Source organism: Cryptomeria japonica, chromosome 7 (assembly GCF_030272615.1).
Source record: "Cryptomeria japonica chromosome 7, Sugi_1.0, whole genome shotgun sequence".
NCBI classification, from domain to species: domain Eukaryota; kingdom Viridiplantae; phylum Streptophyta; class Pinopsida; order Cupressales; family Cupressaceae; genus Cryptomeria; species Cryptomeria japonica.
This window is the reverse complement of record NC_081411.1, coordinates 613,355,865-613,378,422: the sequence shown is the minus strand read 5'-3', so window position 1 is coordinate 613,378,422 and position 22,558 is coordinate 613,355,865. Positions and strand designations below refer to the sequence as shown.

General features: G+C 36.1%; 1 protein-coding gene across 5 annotated transcripts in view; it reads right to left on the bottom strand.

Moving 5' to 3' along the window:
• LOC131045037 (shewanella-like protein phosphatase 1) overlaps positions 1-22,558 on the bottom strand; it is a 174,163-nt gene that overhangs the window by 142,756 nt on the left and 8,849 nt on the right. For 3 of the 5 annotated variants that reach the window (XM_057978544.2, XM_057978546.2, XM_057978545.2), the window contains exon 3: positions 15,384-15,509. The exons of 1 other annotated variant lie outside the window; for it this stretch is intronic. In XM_057978544.2, the coding sequence (XP_057834527.1) occupies positions 15,384-15,509 (126 nt within the window). The remainder of the gene's footprint in view (positions 1-15,383; positions 15,510-22,558) is intronic. One more of the 5 variants, XM_057978547.2, reaches the window with a different exon arrangement.

Genomic DNA, 22,558 nt, shown 5'->3' with positions numbered 1-22,558 from the left:
AAGATTATCAACATCTCTTCACGCTTCTCTTTGTGACGGCTTCTCTATGTTTTCCTCCACCCGAGTTCTTCTTTGGTAGTCGTTTTAAGTTATTTTCCTACACACGAATTTTATGATCGTGGCTCTATTCTGGGTTCTCATCAACATCTCTATGCAACCTGTGGATTTCGAAGCTCGTGTTTTTTTGTTACTTCTCAAACCCGACCTACGGTTTCTTCACTGTCTCAGTATTTGTTGTCTCGGGTTCCCTGTTGCTCCTCGAGTTGTGTCTCAATCTTCGTGTCCAAGTTTGTTTTCGAATCTATTTTTCTACCTTGGGATTTGTACTTGCATTCTAAATGTCTTCTATGCATTGGGATCCATGCCTCAAATTTTGTGCAATCACTGTTTGACTATTTTTTTCACCAGTTTTTAGCCTCTTCTACTTACCTTGTTTTCCGTGCCTCAAAAAGCATGAAAGATGGCTTCTTTGACCAACATTATGTTGGAAGGCAGTCAAAAGTTCAACGGCCGCAACTACAACACCTCGAAGCAGCACATGATGAAGATTTTTGAGTATCGGTGCCTTGACTCGATTGTTCTGGACAAGTCTTTATGTCCTACAACAGTGGGTTCAAATCATGACAAGTTTGATGAGCGGAATTGTGTAATGGACACCCCCTGTTCGGTACTAAATTTATGTCCTTTCTACTTAGTGTAATTTTGTCAAACAGTTGGCGTGCAAGCTGACTACTGGATTTTTTTTGGTTCTTGATTTGCTAGAGGATAAATTTGGTAAACTGGTATTTATTGTAAAGCTTTCAAGTTTATTCAATATAAAAATAACCAGACATATCAAATGCCAAAAGCAAGAGGATTAATGCTGATGATATTTATTTAATTCCAACTCCAAGCATACAAATCAGATTTGAAGAATATTACAGACCATATGATAATAAACAAATTCAAACCTGGACTCCACAAGTATAGAACCTGCTGAAAACACTGTTCACGCACTGTAGCTGCACTATTCACGGCACTGTAGCATTTTTACTATTCACGCGGTACTGTAGCAAAAACACTATTTTCAAATCTGCACTTTCAAACCCCTGTAAAAACATCATGCGAGAGCACCAAATGAAGCCCAATGTGTTTCCTGAATGAAAACACCATTAATCCTCCTGACTGTGTCTTTCAACAGCGAAGAGAATGCTAGCAAAGAGGGATTCCGTCCTCCAAGCCCAATAATCAGATTTCTACGAAATCCAACAGCATCACATTAATTCATCCCAGCATATCCCAAAAGAGAGCTCTCAACCTCCATTTATATCTTCTTCCTGGATGCAAACACTTCATTTTCTCAATGTGGGATAATACATTTTAGAATAAAATATTATTTCCCACAATATACACATTAAAGGGAACTTTTAATATTTTAAACATTACTTTATATTCCCAACCTTATAATATAACGATAAAGTTAAATATTTAATTTAACTTTACACTTTATCGTTAAATATTAAAACCTTGTTGATAATCCCTTTAAATCATTGTCGCCTTCAAATATTTTCTACTGATAATTATGCCAACCAGGGAAACACTAAAAATTCCAAGTCACTGCTTGGAGACTAACTTACTATAAATAGTAAGTGTCTAGAAACCTTGTCAAAGCAGCACCGATTGGCCTGAAACTGAAAACACCTAGGCCAAAATACCTCAGGATCCCACCAATGTCCTTGTTAGCCTTCGGGATCGTGTCAGAATAGGCTAACGACACCCCATATCATGTTGCGCTAAAAAGGGGACATTACAAATTGGGAAGCTATGATGCTCATTAAATTGTCAATCACCGATGATTAACTACCTCAGGTACCCTTAGGCAAGAGAGCTGCCAAAATCTAGGATGATTTGAAGAACCTACATGAAACGTTCGACAAGAGTTGTGCATTCTTTCTCAAGAATATGCTTTTCTCGATCATGATGGTTGAAAAGATGTCTCTTCAGGAACATCTCACAAAAATCAAGGACATCCGTGAGAAGTTGGAGGTGATCGGTCAGAAGATGGAGGAAGAAGACATGGTAGTCATCACTTTGAAAAGTCTACCAAAGTCTTATGAGCACTTTATTGAGACACTCAACTAATGTTGACTTGAAGTTTCTAGATCTTTGCAACAAAATTTTGCAGCAGGATCGTTGGAGACCGCAGTTCGATAGCGATGCTAGTTCATCCTCCATAGAACAGACCTTCTCAACCAAATCCTTTGCTAAGGACAAAGGGAAAAGTCAGTCCTCTCAGTAGAAAAGCCTAGGTCAATCCTAAGACAGCTCCAAGAAAAAGAACATTCAATGTAGTTATTGCCACAAGTATGGTCACATGAAGAAAGACTGTAGGCAACACTTGGCTTCTAAACAGAAGAAGCAAGGAGGGTCTCAATTGAAGGCTAATGTTGCAGAGCACACTAAGTAGAAGGAATCTGACTTTTATGCCTTTATGGCTAAACCTACAGATCATGTTAAGTCCTTTGCCTGGTACATTGATTCAGGTGCTTCTTGACACTTCACTCATCAGAGGGATTGGTTCACAGAATACATGCCTTTCACCGATTCAATGAATTTTGGAGGAGGGGAAGAGTATATTGTCGGCAAGGGCAACGTGCAAATTCAATCTAGTGGGAGGAATTTAATTTTCGTCAATGTATACTACGTTCCAAGCATGGAACTCAACCTTCTCTGTCAATTAGATTATAAGACACTCTCCTCAGCTATATGTTTTCAATTCACACAAATGCAGTATTGTTGATTGGGAGACTCGCACTACAATTGTTGTGGGTATTGAGGATCATGGTCTTTATCGATTTGTTGATAGTGGTGATTCTTAGGAGCATGTTGTGGCTGCCAAAATTTCTTCTATCAACAATCTCTAGCATCAGCAGTATGGGCATAGTTCGGGAGGGTCTAGTCGTTGGCTTACCTGAAATTCAAACTCAAAATAATAGAGTATGAGGATCTTGACAAGGTGGAAAGCAACATCGGATTCCATTTTCAGATGTTGATACATGGCAAGCTTCCAAGGTATTACAAATGGTTCATCTGATATTTGTGGACCAATGATCAGTCCTTCAATTACTGGGTCCAGATATTTTCTTCTTAAACAGAAAATAGAGGTGTTTAACATGTTTTAGAAGTTTAAGGCCTTAGTAGAAAAAGAGTCTAGTCAACAAATAATAACTCTTAGGTCAGTCAATGGGGGGGAATTTTGTTCTTCTAATTACTCCAACTTCCGTGCACATTATGGCATCAAGTGTTACCTTACCACACCTTACACCCCTCAATAGAATGGTGTTCTTGAGTGGAAAAATCGCACAATCACCAAAATGGCTTGGTCTATGTTGGAACATAGAAGTGTTCCAAAGAAATTTTGGGCAAAAGCAATTTACGCTGTTGTCTATCTTCTAAACCAGTCTCCCACACAAGCCATGAAGAAGCAGACTCCAGAGGAAGCCTGGTCTGGCAGGAAGCCCAAAATCAGTCACTTGAAAGTCTTTGGCTCTACATCTTATGTTTGGATTCCAAATGCTAAGCGTACTAAACTTGATTCCAAGAGCCAAAAACTCATGTTCACAAGATACAGTGAAAACCACAAAGCATATCGACTGATTGATGTAGACACTGATCGTCTCATATTCAATCGGGATGTTGTCTTTGATGAAGAATGAGGGCCTTTTCAACTCTCTTCTCATGTTTTGTGCCCTGAGGATCAGCCTTCGAAGGTTAAGGATTTGGGTGTTCATCTTCCCTTTGGTACACCTGATGGGAGGGATTCAGCAGACTCCAACTCTGAAGTTGTAATGTCCCCAACTTGTGATTACCTGAATTTTTCCCTAAATTAGCAATAACGCAATATAGTTTATCATTTTTTTACAATATATAAGAGTAACTTCATCTAGTCATTCAATAAACTTAGGAATAGACAAATAAACACATGGATTAATAGCAAATATATTACATAGAATGATAAAAATGTCTTTCTACCCATATTCAATCATAGTTTAGTTTGGTAGGAAAGCCTTGCGAGAGCACCTGTAAACTGCTCAACCCAACTAAGCCCAAGAGCTCACAGCGTCCCACACTATGGCAACTCACCTCTTGGCCCACAAGAGGCAGGAACGTCCCACTATGACAATTCCATCCCTTGGGATAGCCTACTTAGCTTCAGAGAACCATTAAACTACAATTCCCTAACATACTTCCTCCATTCATTCCTTTGATTGATTACGAGATAAGACACACATATATAAATAATCTAAGTATATATATATCAAGAATATATATGTCAAGCCAATATAAATCTTACTAACATCATTATCATGTATAAATCTATTATCCTTATTCTAATTTGAATATATATATATATTTGGTAATTACATACTATATAACTCATTAACACCACTGCTGCCTATTGTGGCTGTAGAGGCAGACAAATCTGAAATGCATCAGATCTGGTCTGCCATAGTAATGAAATTAAATATGACTGTCATATGTATTGCAGTCTATATTAATATTATTATTAAATTCTGCATAATAACATTATCAGTCTTCATATATTAAGGACATCCCCATGCATACCACCAAGAACAAGGATGTTACTGCCTGTAACTTAATAAAGTTCTGATTTTATCTAATCGACGGTGATCAATCCTTAACAATGAGAATCGGTGACTTCCTTTCCAGTCCCAGTTTGACCGAACTGCTTTTCTTCCTTAAGCCTTCGATGCTTTCCCCTTTGTCATTGTTTTTCCCTTAAGTAGAACCTAACGGCTGTCTTAAAAGCCGCGTCCCATGCCTATGGTGGGGTCTCTTCCCAAAGTTCATGCCTAAGCCAGCGATTCATTATTTAATTTAGTTAGTAGTTATTAGTTATTGCAATTGGCAGTTTTCATTATTAGTAATAATTCTGATTTGATTTATTGTTAATTATAAATTGTTTATCTATTGTTTATCAATACATACAATTAATATATATGTAATGTAATTAAGAAAAATAAATAGATAATGATAGGCTCTGAAATATGTTTATATATTGATTAGTTGTTTTAAAGATTCATATCTGTTTTTAATTTGAATAAATTGATACGTCAATATATTCAAATACAATTTATTGTTTACAATATAGGGGATATGACAAAAGTTGTGGAGTCTCCTAGGCATGTTATTGCACCACCCAAATTTCCTTAGGAAAATGTTGATCTTCATCATGATGAACCTATTCCAGCCATCCTAGGTCCAGCTGCTCCTCTTGAATCAGATGTTGGTACTTCTACTCTTTGACCTAAATGGTGGGCCAAGACCATAGGTGATCTTCTTGATGATGAGCTCATTGAGGGTAGATCAGCTAGAAATAAGAGTAAACAGCAGCATACAGTTAATTTTTCTCTCATGGACAACATTCACAGTGTTTATGATCCGCAAACATATGCAAAGGCTAAAGGTATACCTGAGACCATAATCTTTTGAAGAACAACACTTGGGTCCTATCTAATCTTCCACCCAGGAAGAAGCCTATTGACTGCAAATGGGTGTATAAAGTTAATTATAAGGCTAATGGAACCCTTGATAAGTACAAAGCTTGACTAGTTGCTAGAGGGTTCTCACAGAAAGAGGGCATTGACCATGAGGAGAATTTTGCTCCTACAACCAAAATGAGTACAATTCAGCTCATCCTTGCCATGTCAGCCCGGTTTGGTTGGAAAGTCCATCAAATGGACATCAAGAGTGTATTCCTCAATGATGAGTTGCAAGAAGTCTATATGACGCAGCCTCCAAGATTCAAGGTTGCCAGTAAAGAACACCAGATATGCAGACTGGTGAAAGCACTCTATGGCCTCAAACAGGCTCCTCGGGCTTGGTACATAAAAATTGATAAATACCTCAGTGATCAAGGCTTTCAGAGAAGTCCTCCCAATTCCAATTTGTATGTCAAAACTACTGGTGGTGATATTCTTCTACTTGTCATCTATGTTGATGATCTAATTATCACTAGTAGTTCAGCACTTTTGATCGAGCAAATCAAACAGAGTTTGTGCTAGTCGATTGACATGACAGACTTGGGACTTCTGCATTATTCCTTAGGTGTTAAGGTTTGGCAGACTGGTGGCAGTATCTTTATCTCTCGGTCGAAGTATGCCAGGAGTCTACTTGATAAGCTTCAGATGCAGGATTGCAAACCTACCTCTACACCTATGGAAAAAGGCTGAAGTTGTTAGCCAATTCAAATTCATATATGGTGGATGAATCCTCGTTCAGGCAACTAGTGGGCAGTCTCATCTATCTCACTGCCACTAGACCTGACCTCAATTATGCAGTGAGCTACATCTCTCGCTTCCTGACAGCCCCTAAAGTTGAACACTAGGTTGCAACGAAGCGTGTGCTGAGATATGTGAAGGGCACTTTTGACTTTGGCATGTTGTATGGCAGAAGCAATGATCCTAGACTCATTGGTTCCACAGACTTAGATTGGGCAGGTTCTGTTGATGATAGGAAGTCTACATCTCGGTATGTCTTCAGTCTGGGAACAGGTGCAATCACATGGACTAGCAAGAAGCAATAGGCAATAGCTCTTTTCTCAACCCAAGCAAAAGATCAAGGAACTGTTGAAGCATCATGTGAGGCAGTTTGGCTTTGAAGGATGCTTTTTGACATGCAAATGTCTCAAGCGAGGCCTTCACCCCTCTTTTGTGACAATCAAGGGGTGCTCAAACTTGCCAAAAATCCAATCTTCCAAGAACGAACCAAACATGTGGAGATTCATTGTCATTTTATCCGCCAGCTTGTAGAAGACAGACTGGTACAATTGCAGTATGTTCCAACTGAGGATCAAACTACAGACATCCTCACCAAGTCTCCGAGCTTGGACAAGTTTGTAAAATTTAGGGGGCAACTTGGTGTAGTTGATAGATTGACCATTAAGGGACGGTATTAGAATAGTATTGGCATATCTTACTATATAATAGTCAATAATGTATTTTTAGGTAGATTAGATTCTTTCTAATTTTTCATTCAATTCTCAATGGTTTCTTTAGAAAACATCATCAATCTAATTGCCTATATGTACATTTCATTCTTTCAATAATAAACAAGCAATTACCATTGTAACAAAAAAATGTCATATTTTTAGGATTCTTTTTTGGTTTCTTATGCCCAGCGGACCATGAGTCCCTCTAGTGTTGCCCAAGTTCACCTAGGCCATGTTGCCCAGTGGAGCAGGGAGTACATGGCCCTGGACTTGACCTCGGAGATGTTCAGGCTAGGATGAGGCCCATACTGAGGGGAAACCAGGTACATAGATCATGACCGAGTAACCTTATCAATTTACAAAATTTTACTAAAACCATCATAATGCAGATACCTTATCAAATGAAATTATTCCTCAAATCAGTGCAGCCTATAGAACTGCAGTATGCAAAACACCAACTTCAAGACCAATTGCACTAAAGCATGGGACATTATTGATGAGTGTATTAAAAATGGAATGATCATTGAAAAGGTGGTAAGGTGTTTTGGATAGGCTTGAATTTTGATTGCATCTCTATAAGTAAAGCCTAGACCAAACAATGGCATTTTGAGAAATCAGTTTTCATCGGTATAAAGCATCTCAAACTGTGAAGCAGCTATTCATGTGATGTTGTTCTTGCTTGAAGGTGTACTCATTTGAGGGAATTTACAAGTTTCTATTATTCTCTTTTTCAATGTTTAAGCATGTAGTTTTCTGATTTCTGTGGAGAAGTGTTCTGTTATTGAGTAATATAATCAGTTTGTTGTTTAATTCAAGCTCCCGTGGCTATAGCAGTGTTCTTGAGTGGATGTCAATCCAAAGCCTGAAGCTTGGGATTATGGTTTGTAGCATATAAGATGGATTCAATGCCAAAGATTCAAGTAGCTCTAGTTTCAACTTTCTTTAAATTTACTCCCTAGTCATAAATCTCTATCCAGTTCTTCTAAATGGATATCATGATATGAGTTGTGGGTCATCTGTAAAAGAACAGCTAAAAAGTCATAAACAATAGTTAAAAATTGCTAAATATATGCAATGTTCATGACTTTTCTGAGCCAGATAAATATTGGATTATAATCACAATGCAGTCTAAATGGAAGAGGCCATATTCAGAACAGCAGTACAAAGTAGATAAATGAAGAATGCTGAAGATTTAGGAACATACTTTTTAGTAACAGTGGCAGCCAATTTCTATCCACAAATTTCACACCTGAGTTTATACAAGCATGTCGAACAATTCATGACTTCCCCCCAACTCCACATTGTAGATTTGCATTTCCCAGTGATGATTTATTTGTGAAGGTAGATTTCATAAATTGATCTGGATTTATAAGATGGTTGGAAGAAATGAAGATAAATTCTATTTTAGGCACACACATGAAACAAAGGTATCAAACTCTACAAGAACAGTTTTAAGAAAAGTAATACTTAAGGAGAAGATATGCTAGTTCACAGAATCAATTAAAGAGAGAAATTATGATGAAATTATGATGAGTCCTGCACCTTTTAGAGTTATTGCTTGAAAATTTTATAAAAATTACAAGTAGTTGGCTATTTGAAATGGAATGATGGTGGTCACATGACAAAGGGGGTCATGCCATATTATATACTGACATATTATACTAACAACAACAAAAATAATACTCTTCAAAATGCAAAACTCAAAGTTGTAATTAGGACAACAAGAGGAAAAGTGTTTGTACCTGCAAGGTGTTCAATTGTAGTGAATAACTGAGAATGCTAACATTAGTGATGAAAAAGGTGGTACTAGAAAAGTCGTGATTTGAGTAATTGCTTGAAGAACCTCTACACAAGCTGACCTAAAAGGTTTCTTCAACGTGGAAAGTTGCCCAAGGTCATTTTGTATAAGGCAATATTTTAAAATTCCAAGGCATCACTAGAATTTTATGTTTTCCAAGCTTTTCCTTTATGAGGGTTATGGCAGTCTAATAGAGCACACATAAATTATTAAAAAGTTCCAAATCTTTTGATGGAGATAATCAATGAAAACGTTTTCACTTTGAGGACACCATGAATATGTAGGCCGCTTACCTAGAAACTAGTGAGCACTGGGGTTAGTTACCTGTAACTCGGTGTTGTCCTCATTTTTGAATTTTCAAAAATGTGAAAACCCTTACAAATTTTTGGTATAAATGTGTTGTTTTTGTCTCCAAGGCACGTTTTACGAGGTACAAAACTCACACTTGTTAGTGTCAAATCATTGGGGGGTGTCTTTTCCATCATTGTCCAAGTTTTGGTGAGTTTTGGTCTTCTTTTTCCTAGCCTTTTGTGCAATTTCGGGTTTCAGAGCAGTCACTGCAAGTTGAAGATTTTACTCTTAGGGCACGCTTCTCGAGTCAAAAAAATTGCTTTTTGTTGAACTAAATTGATCTTCAGTCCATCCTCGACCCACGATTCAAATTTCATCGCATTTCGAGTTTGTTTGCTATGTTTTTTCTTCAATTTCGGGTTTTTTCTTCCTGAGTGCAGGTGGGAAATTTTCCTTTGATTGCAAGTTTTAGTTTTCTCTTGTTTTAGTGTTGTAGGGAAATTTTAAAACAATTTACAAGTGCACTTTATTTAAAACTTGTCACATGTAACTTACTTTTTATTTCCCCCTTGCTTTTATGTCTTTTAAGTCATTATAAGAACTTTTTGGACAAATTACAAGTGAATTTAAAATTATAAGTTTAAAAAGAACTTGTAATTTCTTTTAAAAGTTCCTACTTAAGTGATTTTTAAATGTAATAGGGATGTTATTTCCCTATTACATATTTTATGTCCTTTAAGTTGTTTTAATTTTTAAACTTGTAAAAGGGATTTTATTTTCTATTACAAGTCTTTTTGTTGAAGTCATTTTAAACTTGTAAAGGGGATTTTATTTCCCTATTACAAGTTATTTTGACATGTCTTTTTATTCTTTCCTCTCACAAACCCGAATTTGCCCAAGTGATGAAAAGTGAAAGATTTAAAACTTGTAGAAGGGTTTTTAAAACCCGATTACATGCATTTTGCAAAGCATTTTCACTTGTAGTTTCTTGCCAAGAACCCGACTTGCCTTTCCCTCCAAGGAGTTCAATTTTGGAAGAGTTTGAATCCGATTTTTGTGGGAGAATCCATGAAATGAGGGAGGCATGTCATCTTTGAAGCATTTTTGCTTCATCTTGGGCCAGGTTTTTTGCCAAATGGAAGGTGTTTTGCTGTTCATTTGCCACATTTTTGCCTCCTTTCAATCCGTTTTTGCAGCATGTATGGAGGCGTTTTTGGTCTCCTAACCTAAGCAATTCATCTCTTTGCTTCCATACGTGGGTTTGCTAGTCGTATTGACCCGTTCTTTCTCCTCCTTGGATGTCGTTTTTGAAGGAGGATGTAATGTCCCTACTAATTAAAGATCATTGTCCTACAAAACAGACTGTTAGAATGCAACAAATACATATATATAACTAATCTAATTTGCAATTAAACTTCAATTACTTAATTAAAACTAATCTCAATTCTTATTTAATAAAAAAGGATACGAGTGCAGTACTAGGACCTGTCCTTAGGCGGTTGTAATGCTCGCCTTATTGGAACCCTCCAAGCCATACCATCGATGGATAATTCGATTCCTATCTTGGATGTAACGTCTTACATCCAAGCCTACCAAGGAAGACCATCATATATGATCAATTCCTTGCCTTGGATGATGCATCTCATCATCCAACTCTACCAGAAAGGACCGGTCAGATCCATCTCTTCTTGGGTGAGCCTTTGACACCCAAGCCATAACATATATGCATATAGATACTCAATATATACTCCCTACCAGGGATTATCATAATCCCTGAATTAGGCTAAGGGAATTTCCTCCCAATAGCCTCCATCATATAGCCACATTATTCATATAACATTCTACAATTCATTATCATTTTTCAATCCATAATTTATGCCTACATTTACATATTCCTTAATTCCCATTATTGATCCTATATATAAATATTCTGCATACATACCTATATCCATACATACACATGAGATAATATCATTATCCTACTATAACTCTGTTAAAGGAATTGGTATAATATTATGTATGACAGCATATTCATTAATATATGTGTGTGTGTGGCACACACGTCCACAAACATATATACCTTTGTGGCTAGTAAGTACCGCTTACCTGTTCGCAGTCCGCATTCCGCAGCTTCTCTTCCTTCACGTTTTGTAATGTCCCCCACTTGGTTTAGGCTTGATTTAACCATGATTAAGCTATTTCAATAGACTTATGACTTAAACTAAGTTGATTAGGAGACAAACCATCTTAACATGAAACCAATCAGTGATTACATAATCTTCTTCCTGATATTATTATTTTAATTTGATTTATAATCTCAGATTTATTGTTCATTCAAATTATAATTAATTTATGTTCAGATAATATTATACTATATATTTTATACCCTGTCTTGGGCTCATCCTATTAATTGGATTTAGGCCGCCCCTCTTTGGAACATCTTAATTCCCAACTTCTTGGATATTGATAGTAGTAGCGAGGATTATATCCAAACATATTCTTCGTATTGTTTATTATCTTGTGAGATCTTTCTGATTTATAATCTAATATTTTTATTTGTCTGATTAAGGCATTATATATATATAGTCTTTATTCCGATATGAACATAAAAACACATAAATACATTATATTATATTATATTATAAATCATTTATATATTTATTAATTACGTATTTACAAATTACCAATTATTGATACATTAGTTAATTACCTTTGGTATAATTCACTAATACCACCACTACCTAAAAACATAAGTTGTTAGTACTTAGTATATTGGTGGTTGTAAAGGCAAACAGATCTGACCTGGTCTGCCACTATATATTAAATATGATTGTCGCACTTATTGCAAGCTAAATTAATATTACTATTTAATTCTTCATTAACATTATTCAAGCTTCATAAAGTAAGCATTCATATTAAAGACATTCCTATGCATACCACCAAGAACAAGAATGTTACTGCGTGTAACTTAATATTAATTATGTCCTGACCTGATTCGTGGTAGTCTCAAATAGAATAATTACTTCGAACCAAAGATTAAATGGCTATGAAGTTAGTATGGTGAAATAGATATTACCCGTAATGTGTTGTGATGTCGGGTCCTTGTTTAATGCTCACAAGAACGTGTCCAATGTCTGACTGGTATAGATCGATTCAATGGGAATTGCTGATGAAATAATTCGATGCTTATGAGTTTTCTTCCTTCTATTCAACTCGTACTTCTTTTCCTTTCTTTTCTATCCCCTGGACCTTATATAACTTCCATATGCCTCCTGTTAAGAGTTGTGACTCTTCAGTCAATTAAGAGTGCGCCATCATCATAATCGTGACTTTCGGGAATAGTGAGAGATTTGCTTAATCATAACAACCCTCAGACCTTAAAAGAGATAATAAAGCATTATAGTAATCGCACCCCCTTTTTACATAATTCACTTGATGAGCGGTAGTAGTCAAGGCATTCACCAATACAATTTCTATCTTATGATCAATCGATATCTCTATCATTGCTAATTCCTTATTTGCCAGCTTGTTCGATGTTATTTATATATGTATGTTATATCTTTATTATTTTAAATAGATAAATTGTGTTTGAGAATATGTAATATATATTTTATTTTATTTGGTTATTTCAAAAAATATTATTAGTAATAAAAATAAATTAAATAGTAATATTTAATAAGTGAATAAATTTCAAATAATCATTTGTTGGTAATTATTATACTAATTAATAATAATAATTTCTTTATTCGAGATATATATAATGATCAAGGAGGGGACATGATAGAGGAGGTTGAATCAAAATCCATTTTTTGGCTGCCAAGGGTTTTCAGCATGTCTATTTATGGAGCATTTCAGTTCTTCCCAAGCTCATTTGTTTTGGTCTAGGGCCTTTGACCAAGCAAGGATTCGAGTTTCTAAGTGATCTTCCCAAATGGATAAGTTCTTTGAATGCAATTTGTAAATTTGCATGATTTTCCCCTTTCAAATTTTTCCCATTCATTTGATTTCGGGTTTTTACAAATCTGATTGCAAACAAGAGTTTTTCCCATTTTCCAAGTTTGCCATTACCGGTTGGTATCATTCTTTCCATTTTCCCCTCATGTCAAAACCCCATTTCATCCATTCATTTCACCTTCATTCATTTTTCCCACTTAAAGTCTACTTGCAGTCATAATTTTAAAACCCGATTGTAGTTGTGTCTTCACTTGCAGTCAACCTTCCAAAACCCGAAATTGGTCCAAAATGCACTCAAAAAACACTTGAAAACAAGTCTTAAAGGTCCAATTACAAGTGCAAACTTGTGGTTACCCATTACACATATGAAGTTGCATGTTTGTTCTCCACAATTACAAGTTAATGCTCTTGTTTTTCCGCACATGTAATGCAGTTCCTAGAACCCAAAATTCACTTGTGAGTCCATTTTTGCATCAATTTATCCCTTCCCATGTCAGTCTTGTTTGCACACATGACCTACCAAATCAGTAAATTAAGGCATGGGCCTTATTTTGCAAGTAGATTCCAAGATTGGAACATGATACAAAGAAGAGATACAACAACAATTCATGGATGCAAATTATAAAATGTTTTCAAGACAGAGATGGTCATGACATGAAAAGAGGAAGGCAGCCCTTTCCCTCTTGAAGAAATGGTACTACCCCAAGCATGTGAAAGGTTGGAGTTCGCTGGTTAAAGACACAAAGACTATCAAAAATGCAAATTCTTGTTCCAATTCAAGATGTCTTCGTCAATCCTTAATACTTCAAGTTCTAGCATCCTGAAGCAGCATTAAGATTTTCAAAACAAAGGATGATGTAATTCGAGTCGTGTCTTCAGACACATAGAATAGTTTCAATTATGCATTTGTAATTTTGTTTTGACAAATTACGTGTAATGTTAAATTTGTAATTGCAAGTGTCACTTTACTTGCATTTTTACAATTACATGTAAAGAAACTACAAGTTGAGTTAGATTAGGTCTGTAGTTGGAATAAGTCATGGTGGTTGAGAGAATTTCTCAAGTTAGTTAGGATCCTCCCACCTTTTCTCAAGGTGCCTCTCCTATAAATACTTGAGGGGGTTTATTGTAATTTTTATCTTTTGGCAATGCAACAAAACTCTGTCAGTTTGTATGTACACTCTAAGACTTTGAGCTTAGTTGTAAATCAGATTGCAGTCAATTAAAAGAGGCAAATTGCTTTCAAACTTTGTGTTGATTCAAGGTGTTATGTGACGACATTTTCTAGATATTGATTGTGAGTTTTGACGTGTTATACAAGAGGGATTCAAGCTCAATCTTGCAGACTTTGAGCTGCTTATTGTGTTTGGAGTTTAGATTGGTTTTAAGATTTGATACTGCAAACTTTGAGCTGCTTGTCACGTTTGAAACTCTTGTAGGACGCTCAAACAAAGGGATAACTTGCAGACTTTGTGCTGCTTTTATTTTCTCTGTTTGTGCATAACAGGTGCATCATGTAGTGAGACTTTGAGCTGCTACATACTGTGCTTGGTTACCAGAAAATCATCTAATAAGGTTGATAGGAGAATAGATAGTTGAAGACTTTGAGCTTTCTTTTTGTTTTCCCATCCCGGGGAAGTGACGGAGGTCTTTGTGCTTTCAAGGAAACTTTGCTTCCCTTTATGTTCCAAAAATCCTACAAATAAGTCTCATTTCTTTATTTGTTGTTATTTATTTTCAATTGCTATTACTTTTTTGTGAAGAGAAAAGAGTATAGTTTTTTCTTAAAAGAAGAAGAAAGACTGTTGTCCCGCCTATATAAGATTAGTTTAGTTTGTAGATAGGGGGAGCCTTCCCTAAATTAGGAAAGTATCATACTCACACACTGTGGCTGAAACCACAATTTTGCACATCCCCCAGGTGTACAAAATTTTCAACCAACACTCGGGTATATCAGCAGATAGAAGTGTACCTATATGGAGTCTCTATCAAGTTTTGACTATTGAGTTATTAAATTTGGTATGATACTTTGTATTAAGGGAAAACAATAATCTAAAGTTTTATTTTGGTGTCATGGTGGGTGTCAATATATAACCCTCCAAATATGCTAACTTGCTAAGTGACCATTATGAAGTGAGATTTATTTTAATGTTAATATATATGTCACATCATGTAAGTCATAAATGGTAATATTTAACCATGTCTAGTTAGGAGGCCAAGGTTATTAACTATTTAGTATGTTGCGGACCCAAAAAGAACATATGTTGTTAACTATTTAGTATTCACTAATTTCACACTAATACTAGAACAAATACTTGGCTTGCTTTTCACGGTTATGGAAACAGAGACCGAAAATGAAACCTGAAAGACAGCCCCACCATAGATTTCAGCTTGCATGGTTAATGATCTTATTAGTGACATAATAGCTATTTCATCTTCTCCTCGATCCAATATATCACCTAGTTGAACCAGGACCTGCAATCAGCAATAGAAAGAAATTGAATTTACTCAATTTTAAGGAAAAGAAAAAGTAAAGCATTTGATACAGGTCCATAACAAACAGTATGGAAAACATGTATTTTCTACAAAATTTGATTGTTTCAAGTGGTAAAAAATAGTTTCATAATAAGAACAGAGAAAAAAACTCATGTGGCACACTATAATAAAATAAGTAAATCATGTATTCTCCAAAAATGACTTAAGTGATCATATATGCTTCTGGTTCTTAAATATTAAGTTTTAACATAATTGCTCAAGCATAACAAATCTAATCTAAGTATCCTGCTTTCCTAAACTGTTGTGTGGTCTCTTTTTGTACAAGGGTCTGGGGCCTGGGCCCTTTCAAAATCCCTGCTTACATTAATCAAAAACAAATCTAATCAAAGTATTCCCCCAGCAATTTTTACGAAAATGGTAGATCCATTTCAGAAAAACAAATCCCCATAATGAAATTGTAAAGTTGAGAAAATGAAAACTGCATATATATCCATCAAAGATATGTCAAAATCCCATCAACTAGAAGAATGATATTATGTTTTATGAATGATGAACAAAATCATTCCTCTTAATGTAAGCAGAAATTATCTTGGTCAGATAAACCATGATTAAGTCTCAAATGGTAATCAATATAAATATCTAAGTTACCGGTTCGGGTTCGGGAGCAGGTTCGACAAAGCGAACCCGGTTTGTGGGTTCGGGTGGGTTGGGTTCATCCGTGTGTGTGTGTGTGTGTGTGTGTGTGTATTATATGCAAAAATTTAAAGAAATAAACAAAATTATAAATCTAAATACATTTAATAGTATGCTACTTCATCATTGATGAGCAAATAAAGTTGTTTTGTGTCTCAAATGTAAATTAAAAATCTAAATACATTTAATAGTATGCTACTTCATCATTGATGAGAAAATAAAGTTGTTTTGGGTCTCAAATGTATTTAGCAAGGGGCGGATTAGGGTTTTTTGGTCAAAAAAGGCAAAAAAAATTATTTTTTTAATGTTTTAAGTCACTTTATGGTGACCTGACCCAGCCCCGCTCCTGGGTTTGCCCAAGTCCGACCAGGGTTCACCCTAGGGACCCTAGGTTCGCCAAGACCCATAGCAAACCCAGGGTCCCTAGGGTGAACCCTAGTCGGACCTAGGGCAAACCCCGCACGGACCCGGTCCGTGTCAGGAGGCCAATATGGACGAACCTAGCAACTTAGATAAATTTAATTTCTCATGTCACATAGGCTTCACCCTCCAACAAAAATACTTGCTTCCAACAAATCAATATTCATATTCTTAACATGATACCATGCTTCCCTGGTACCAACGAATTTACTTGATTTGGACTACATATCTTTGAACCCTTTCCCTTAATAAGGATTTTCATGTCTCACTAGCTTGCCTCGTTGATCATGTCTTTTTGACTTACCATTATTATCTCCTTATATGCCTCTTCCTCCACCTCCCTAAAAACACTCTAGAGTCCAATCCACAAAATGATCCATCTTGATGAATAGTACGACAGTAATTATGCCACCTACAATTCCTAGCTCATTACTAACTATTATTCCCTCCCTATCGTCATGATCAAACATGAATTTTTATCTCAATTCTCTTGGAAGGAATTCATTGACTCCTTAAACCACAAGTTTCATCACTCTATTTTGTTTGGCATCATTGGTTCTTCTCCCCATGAATCATTGCCATGTCAAAGAATGCAAATCTCAGCATTGAGGGACATGATCCTTCTTCCATAATTTCTACATATAATAGTTGTTGGTGTATTGCTACCTCCTTAATAAAAGAAGCATGAGTTTCATGCATTTAAGCAACAAGAACTCCTCGATGCCCACCATACATATACCAACAAGTTTTTGGCACACCCACCTCCCAAAAAATATAAATGACTATATATTAACCCTTGAGCCAAGCTCACTCATACCAGTTCTCTTTATGCTGTTCCACATCAGCTTGTTATCTGAGAATTATCTCCTTGGGTCTCACTGGGCATCAATAAGGATGTTGTGAAACTCTCTTTCTCCTTAGCCTATCTGGATCTCTACTGATCACATTTCCAATTCAAACAATCCATGGATGCCCCTTCTCACCTTCTCTACCCAAAGGATTTGATCGCTGGACTTGTCAAGGAATAGATTTACCAATTATATAGATTGATCATTAGACCTCACCTTCATAACCTCTCAGCCTCTAAGTCAAACATTTCTTGGAAACTTATGACTACAATTGAATCCCATCACCTCAAATGTCTTCAAGGTCACTCTATATCTTCACCTACACAAAATTTTCAGTAATTTAGATCTAAGCTGTGAGAAGTTTGCCACTTTGTTCTTTTGAGAGCATTGCCTCCTTAGAACTCAATAGGGATTAATGATGTTTGGAATTCCCAAACCAGTTTGTTGTTTCAGTCTGTAGACATTTATATGAACTGGATATCTCCATCCATATACTCATTGGTTGCCCTTACACCTTCTCGCTGCTAAGGATCTAATAACTTTAGCTGTGAGGAAGAAAAACCAACTGTACATTTGGATCAGTTGGATCTTTCCCACACAACATCTAAACCCAAGATTGTCAATAGTACCATCATCCACCCAATTACCTCCAACTCTGTAGCACTATAGACATATGACTTGACAATTCCTCTTGGTCAACTAGTGGTTTGTTTCCACCAGTTATGAGCTGAGTCAGACCATTATATTCCTCATGGTATATAATTTGCCATATTTGTTCTTAACAAAATTTTAAGATATTCCCCTAAAAGAGATTCAGTAGTGATATTATTATTTATGCAGAAATATACAAAGTTCCCTGTCCACTTCTTTTTGTTATTTTAATCAGGAATGTTTGACCCTTTTCCTTCAAGCTAAGTTGCTGATTCGGGTACAGGTGCAGGTACGGGAACTGGACCCCGGTACAGCAGTGCGGCAATTTTTTTCGCTTGGGTACAGGTATATATATATATACACAATGATACTCATTATTGCCAAAAATAGAATATTTAAATACCTCATATTCATAATTTGCAAAACTGAAAAAACTCAAATCTAAAAATGTCATTACGCAATGAAAATTCAAATAAAAATTGACATTTAATATTCATATTCTTCTTCATCAAAAGCATCATACATAGGGTTCACCTAGTCAATACTGTCTCTTGAATTCTTAGGAGTAGATTAGAACTTCTAAACCCTTATCTCCTTTTTAGTTTTCTTGAAGTCCATGATCCAAAACCCAATCGATAGAGCTTCATTGTCTAGACCTTCACTGTGAATTGAATGAGCCAAGCGTAAGTCCCCCTTGTATTTCAGCATACATAACCAAGGTAGCTATCCAACATAAAGTCGCCTATTCGCACATATAGACCTTGGAGTCGCCTTGTGGTCTTTCTCACAATCTTGGCACAAGTAGTGATTTTGTTCAAGAGAGGATAGAGTAGCCTTGGATATTTGGTGAATGATAAAATGTACACCAAGAGTATGCTAGATACTGTTTGACATTATGAATTGGCTGAGCTATTAATTGATCTATCAATTGATATGAGTTATACTATGCAATTAATACACCTTGTTACTATTTCTACATTGTTATTCTTGCTACTATGAAGTGTATACATATTAGAATAAATATAACGGTACATTTGAACTTTCATCCAAACTACCGTTCTGTTATGGAGGGGAGGTAGGATATATGAGGAGAGTAAGAGGTTTAAGGGTTTATTCGAGCTGGGTAACCCTGGGTGGGGCTGGAAGGCTGAATGGCAAGTGTCATTCCATGCTCTTGGGCTTGGTGGGCAACCTCAAGGTGAATCATAGGACCTCCCAGAGTGCTTCATAATGGATTGGTTATTGGGAGAAAGCTTAAGGGAATTCCGCATGTACATTATGAATATTATAGTGATGAATAGAATTCTATTTATAACATGAATGAATTATATGTTTATTTATCTTGTGATAACTAACCTAGTTGTAGGCTCTAAGTCAAGAAACTAAGTGAAAATTTATATTTCCAAGCATAATCCAGACCCTATTTGGGAATTCTAGGACAAATCAAGTAAAGTCCCAATAGGGGACATTACACCGAGAAATGAAGATTCATATATAATACTTCATATTTCGGCGATTGGAAAGTTTGTGTTTTTTGACACCCCCTACTAGGCCGTATGAAAATCCATACCATCATATCGTCGTACCAATGCATCTGTGTCGTTTTGCGTGCAGCCATTTTTTCACATGCAAGTCAAAAGAAATTTACAAAAGAATAGTCACTTTTTTTGGTTTTCAAAATAAAATATTTTTTGTAAATCTTAAGGCACCCACACACTGCGCAATGCTTGCACAATATCTGTGCAAAAAAATAGGTTTAAAAAAATTGTTTTTCATATTTTTTTTTTAACTTTTTGTCATGTAGGGAATATTCTGCTCAAATATTCTTTTTTGACCAATCAACCTGCTAACGAATATGCTTCTGGAATATTCTTTTTTGTCCAATCAGCAGCATCCAGCCAGCATCATTATGCCTAGTTACACCCAATCAACATGATGTCATCATTTTAGCCTCTTTATGCACCCCCTCTCTATTTGCCTGTTTAGTTTTTACCCTCAACTTCGAGAGGCCATATCTCGATCATACAAAGGGCTTTTTGAGTTGATTTTTTTTCGCTATGCTTATTTTTTCATGCTCTATCCAGTGGTCTAACTTATTTTGCAGAATGATGTATGGATTTTTCACAAATTTCTGTTTCTCAGAGGACACCCTACTTAATCCTAGTTTCTGGAACTTTGAGATGCTCATTTGTGCTCATACAGGCACATTTTTGGATATTGTTTTTCCTGAACCTGCAAGATTTTTCAAGCTCACGCAGTGGTGATGATTATTTTCAATGACAAGATTCTAGAATATCAAATTCTGATTATGCCTCTTTTGAGTCCTTGTCCCCTTGTACATCTTTTCTATTTTATCAGTGCACTAAAATAAAGTGCCATATCACTGTATACTTTCAAGGGGGTCTATGTTTTTGCACCATAGGGGTTTCATTTGTTGTTTTTGTCAACTTGTTGAGGTTTGAAAGACAACTTGATATTTGTCTTTTTGTCCACCTCTTGACAACATTGTAAGAACTCGTTCTCAAGGATATTAATCTGTAAATGCACTCATATAAAGTGCTACAAAACTAAATGTGTGTTCCTTATGGAGGGAATAGTAGATCTAATGTTGGAACTCATCACTGTGCCCAATTTCAGTTGGTTTGCCACCATTGCACTTCCTCGTTAGCATTAAGGGCGGAATCATGACATATGTATTGCTAATGCTTTATGTTTTCAGAGGAGCAATGGAGGAACCTCATGGAGTCTTATGGACTTCACACATTTGCAGGGGGGTCTCATAGACCTACTTTTTTGTATCTCTTTGGGGGATTCTTTCAATGGATCATTATTGTGAGATTCATGAACACCAAGCACTTCTAAGTAGTGTACTGCGTGACACTCATGCTTTGTTAATTGTGTTATTTGATCATCCTTGTTGAACACCAGGCACTTCTAAGTAGTGTACTACGTGACACTCATGCTTTGTTATTTGTGTTCTTTGATCATAGTTGTATCTCTTGATCTACATCTTTGGAGGTTCGTTGATTCCAGCATACACTTGTTCATCTTTTGGCAAAGTTTACAATTCGTGACATGCTTCAAGAGTTCTTCATCATCACATTTATCTTCACATGGACATCTTTGTAGGAGGATCCATCCTTCTCTTTCTCTCTTTTAGAGGGGAGTTTTGTTCCCAAAGGGTTTTCTCCCTTTCTCTATTTATGAGAGATTCTTATTTGTACATGAGTAACTTATAAGGCCATGTTTTCGGGACTCATCTTTTATGTGATTAGCTTACTCCCTATGTTTCGCTTAAGGGAGGGTGTTAGTGTGAAAAAGTGTTTTACATGACTAGTTTTCTTTTAGCCTACTTAGTTGAGTCCTATTCACACTATGGTCAAACTCACTTAGAGGGTTGAGATATTCTCTCCTCATCTCATGGGAGGTTCGAAAGCTTTTTGTCTCACCTCATGTAGACTCACCAAGTTTCCCAACACTTGTCCATAGAGTCCTACACGTGTTGCATACTTGGAGAGGTAGTCAAAGTTTGACTCCTACCTTCTCACTTTTTCTTGGTTGCCTTTATATGCAAGGAACATTTTTGTACATTTGGTTACAAATGACAATGTAAAATTTCTCATTTTGCATCTTGCTAATTTGTAGAGAGTATTTGTTTTGCAAGATCGTGGTTGTTTCCAACAAAGTTAACACGCATAATGTATCTAGGCTTCTACTTATCCACCCCTAGCAAGCTACAAGACAAGATTATCATAATTCATGTAGATAAAAATGAAAGGAAAGTCATTTGAATCTTCTTTTTAACTATAATATCTTTTGTTGAAGTTATAGCTGCGATAGAGATCCAAGATGCAACATCTCTTATTTATCTTGTGGATTCAGTTACCTTTATTTATCCTGCTTCGGTTCATTGGCTTCCGTTTTCTTTTCATGTTCTGTCGATGTCTTTGTGGCTGTCAATGACTTTTCATGTCTATGTGGCTGTCGGTGAAGTTGTGGCTATCGGTGACTTTTCATGTCTATGTGGCTGTCGGTGTCTTTTCCTCTTCCTTCGTGGAGTCTCTTCACTTGCAATTCTGAATCTTTTTATTCATCGCCCTTCCATTTTCGTGGCTCTTCTTCTTCTTCGGCAGATGGATAGTTATATATTACTGGCTTCTCTCGTTTGTCTTGTAGAGAGTTGAGAACATTGTGTATGTAGTCTGTCAGATCAGTAATATTATATGTTTTCTGTGTTCAGAGTTTTCAGTCTTATGAAGGTTTATAGAATGTATATGAGATGTATCATTTGACTTCATTGTCATGATTGATTTGTAGAGAATCAAACTTATCTTATTGTGATTGATAGTAATCTGAAACTATCAACAGTTGTATTCATTTTCAGAGATATAATAAAGTTCATTTTTGAGTGGGCTG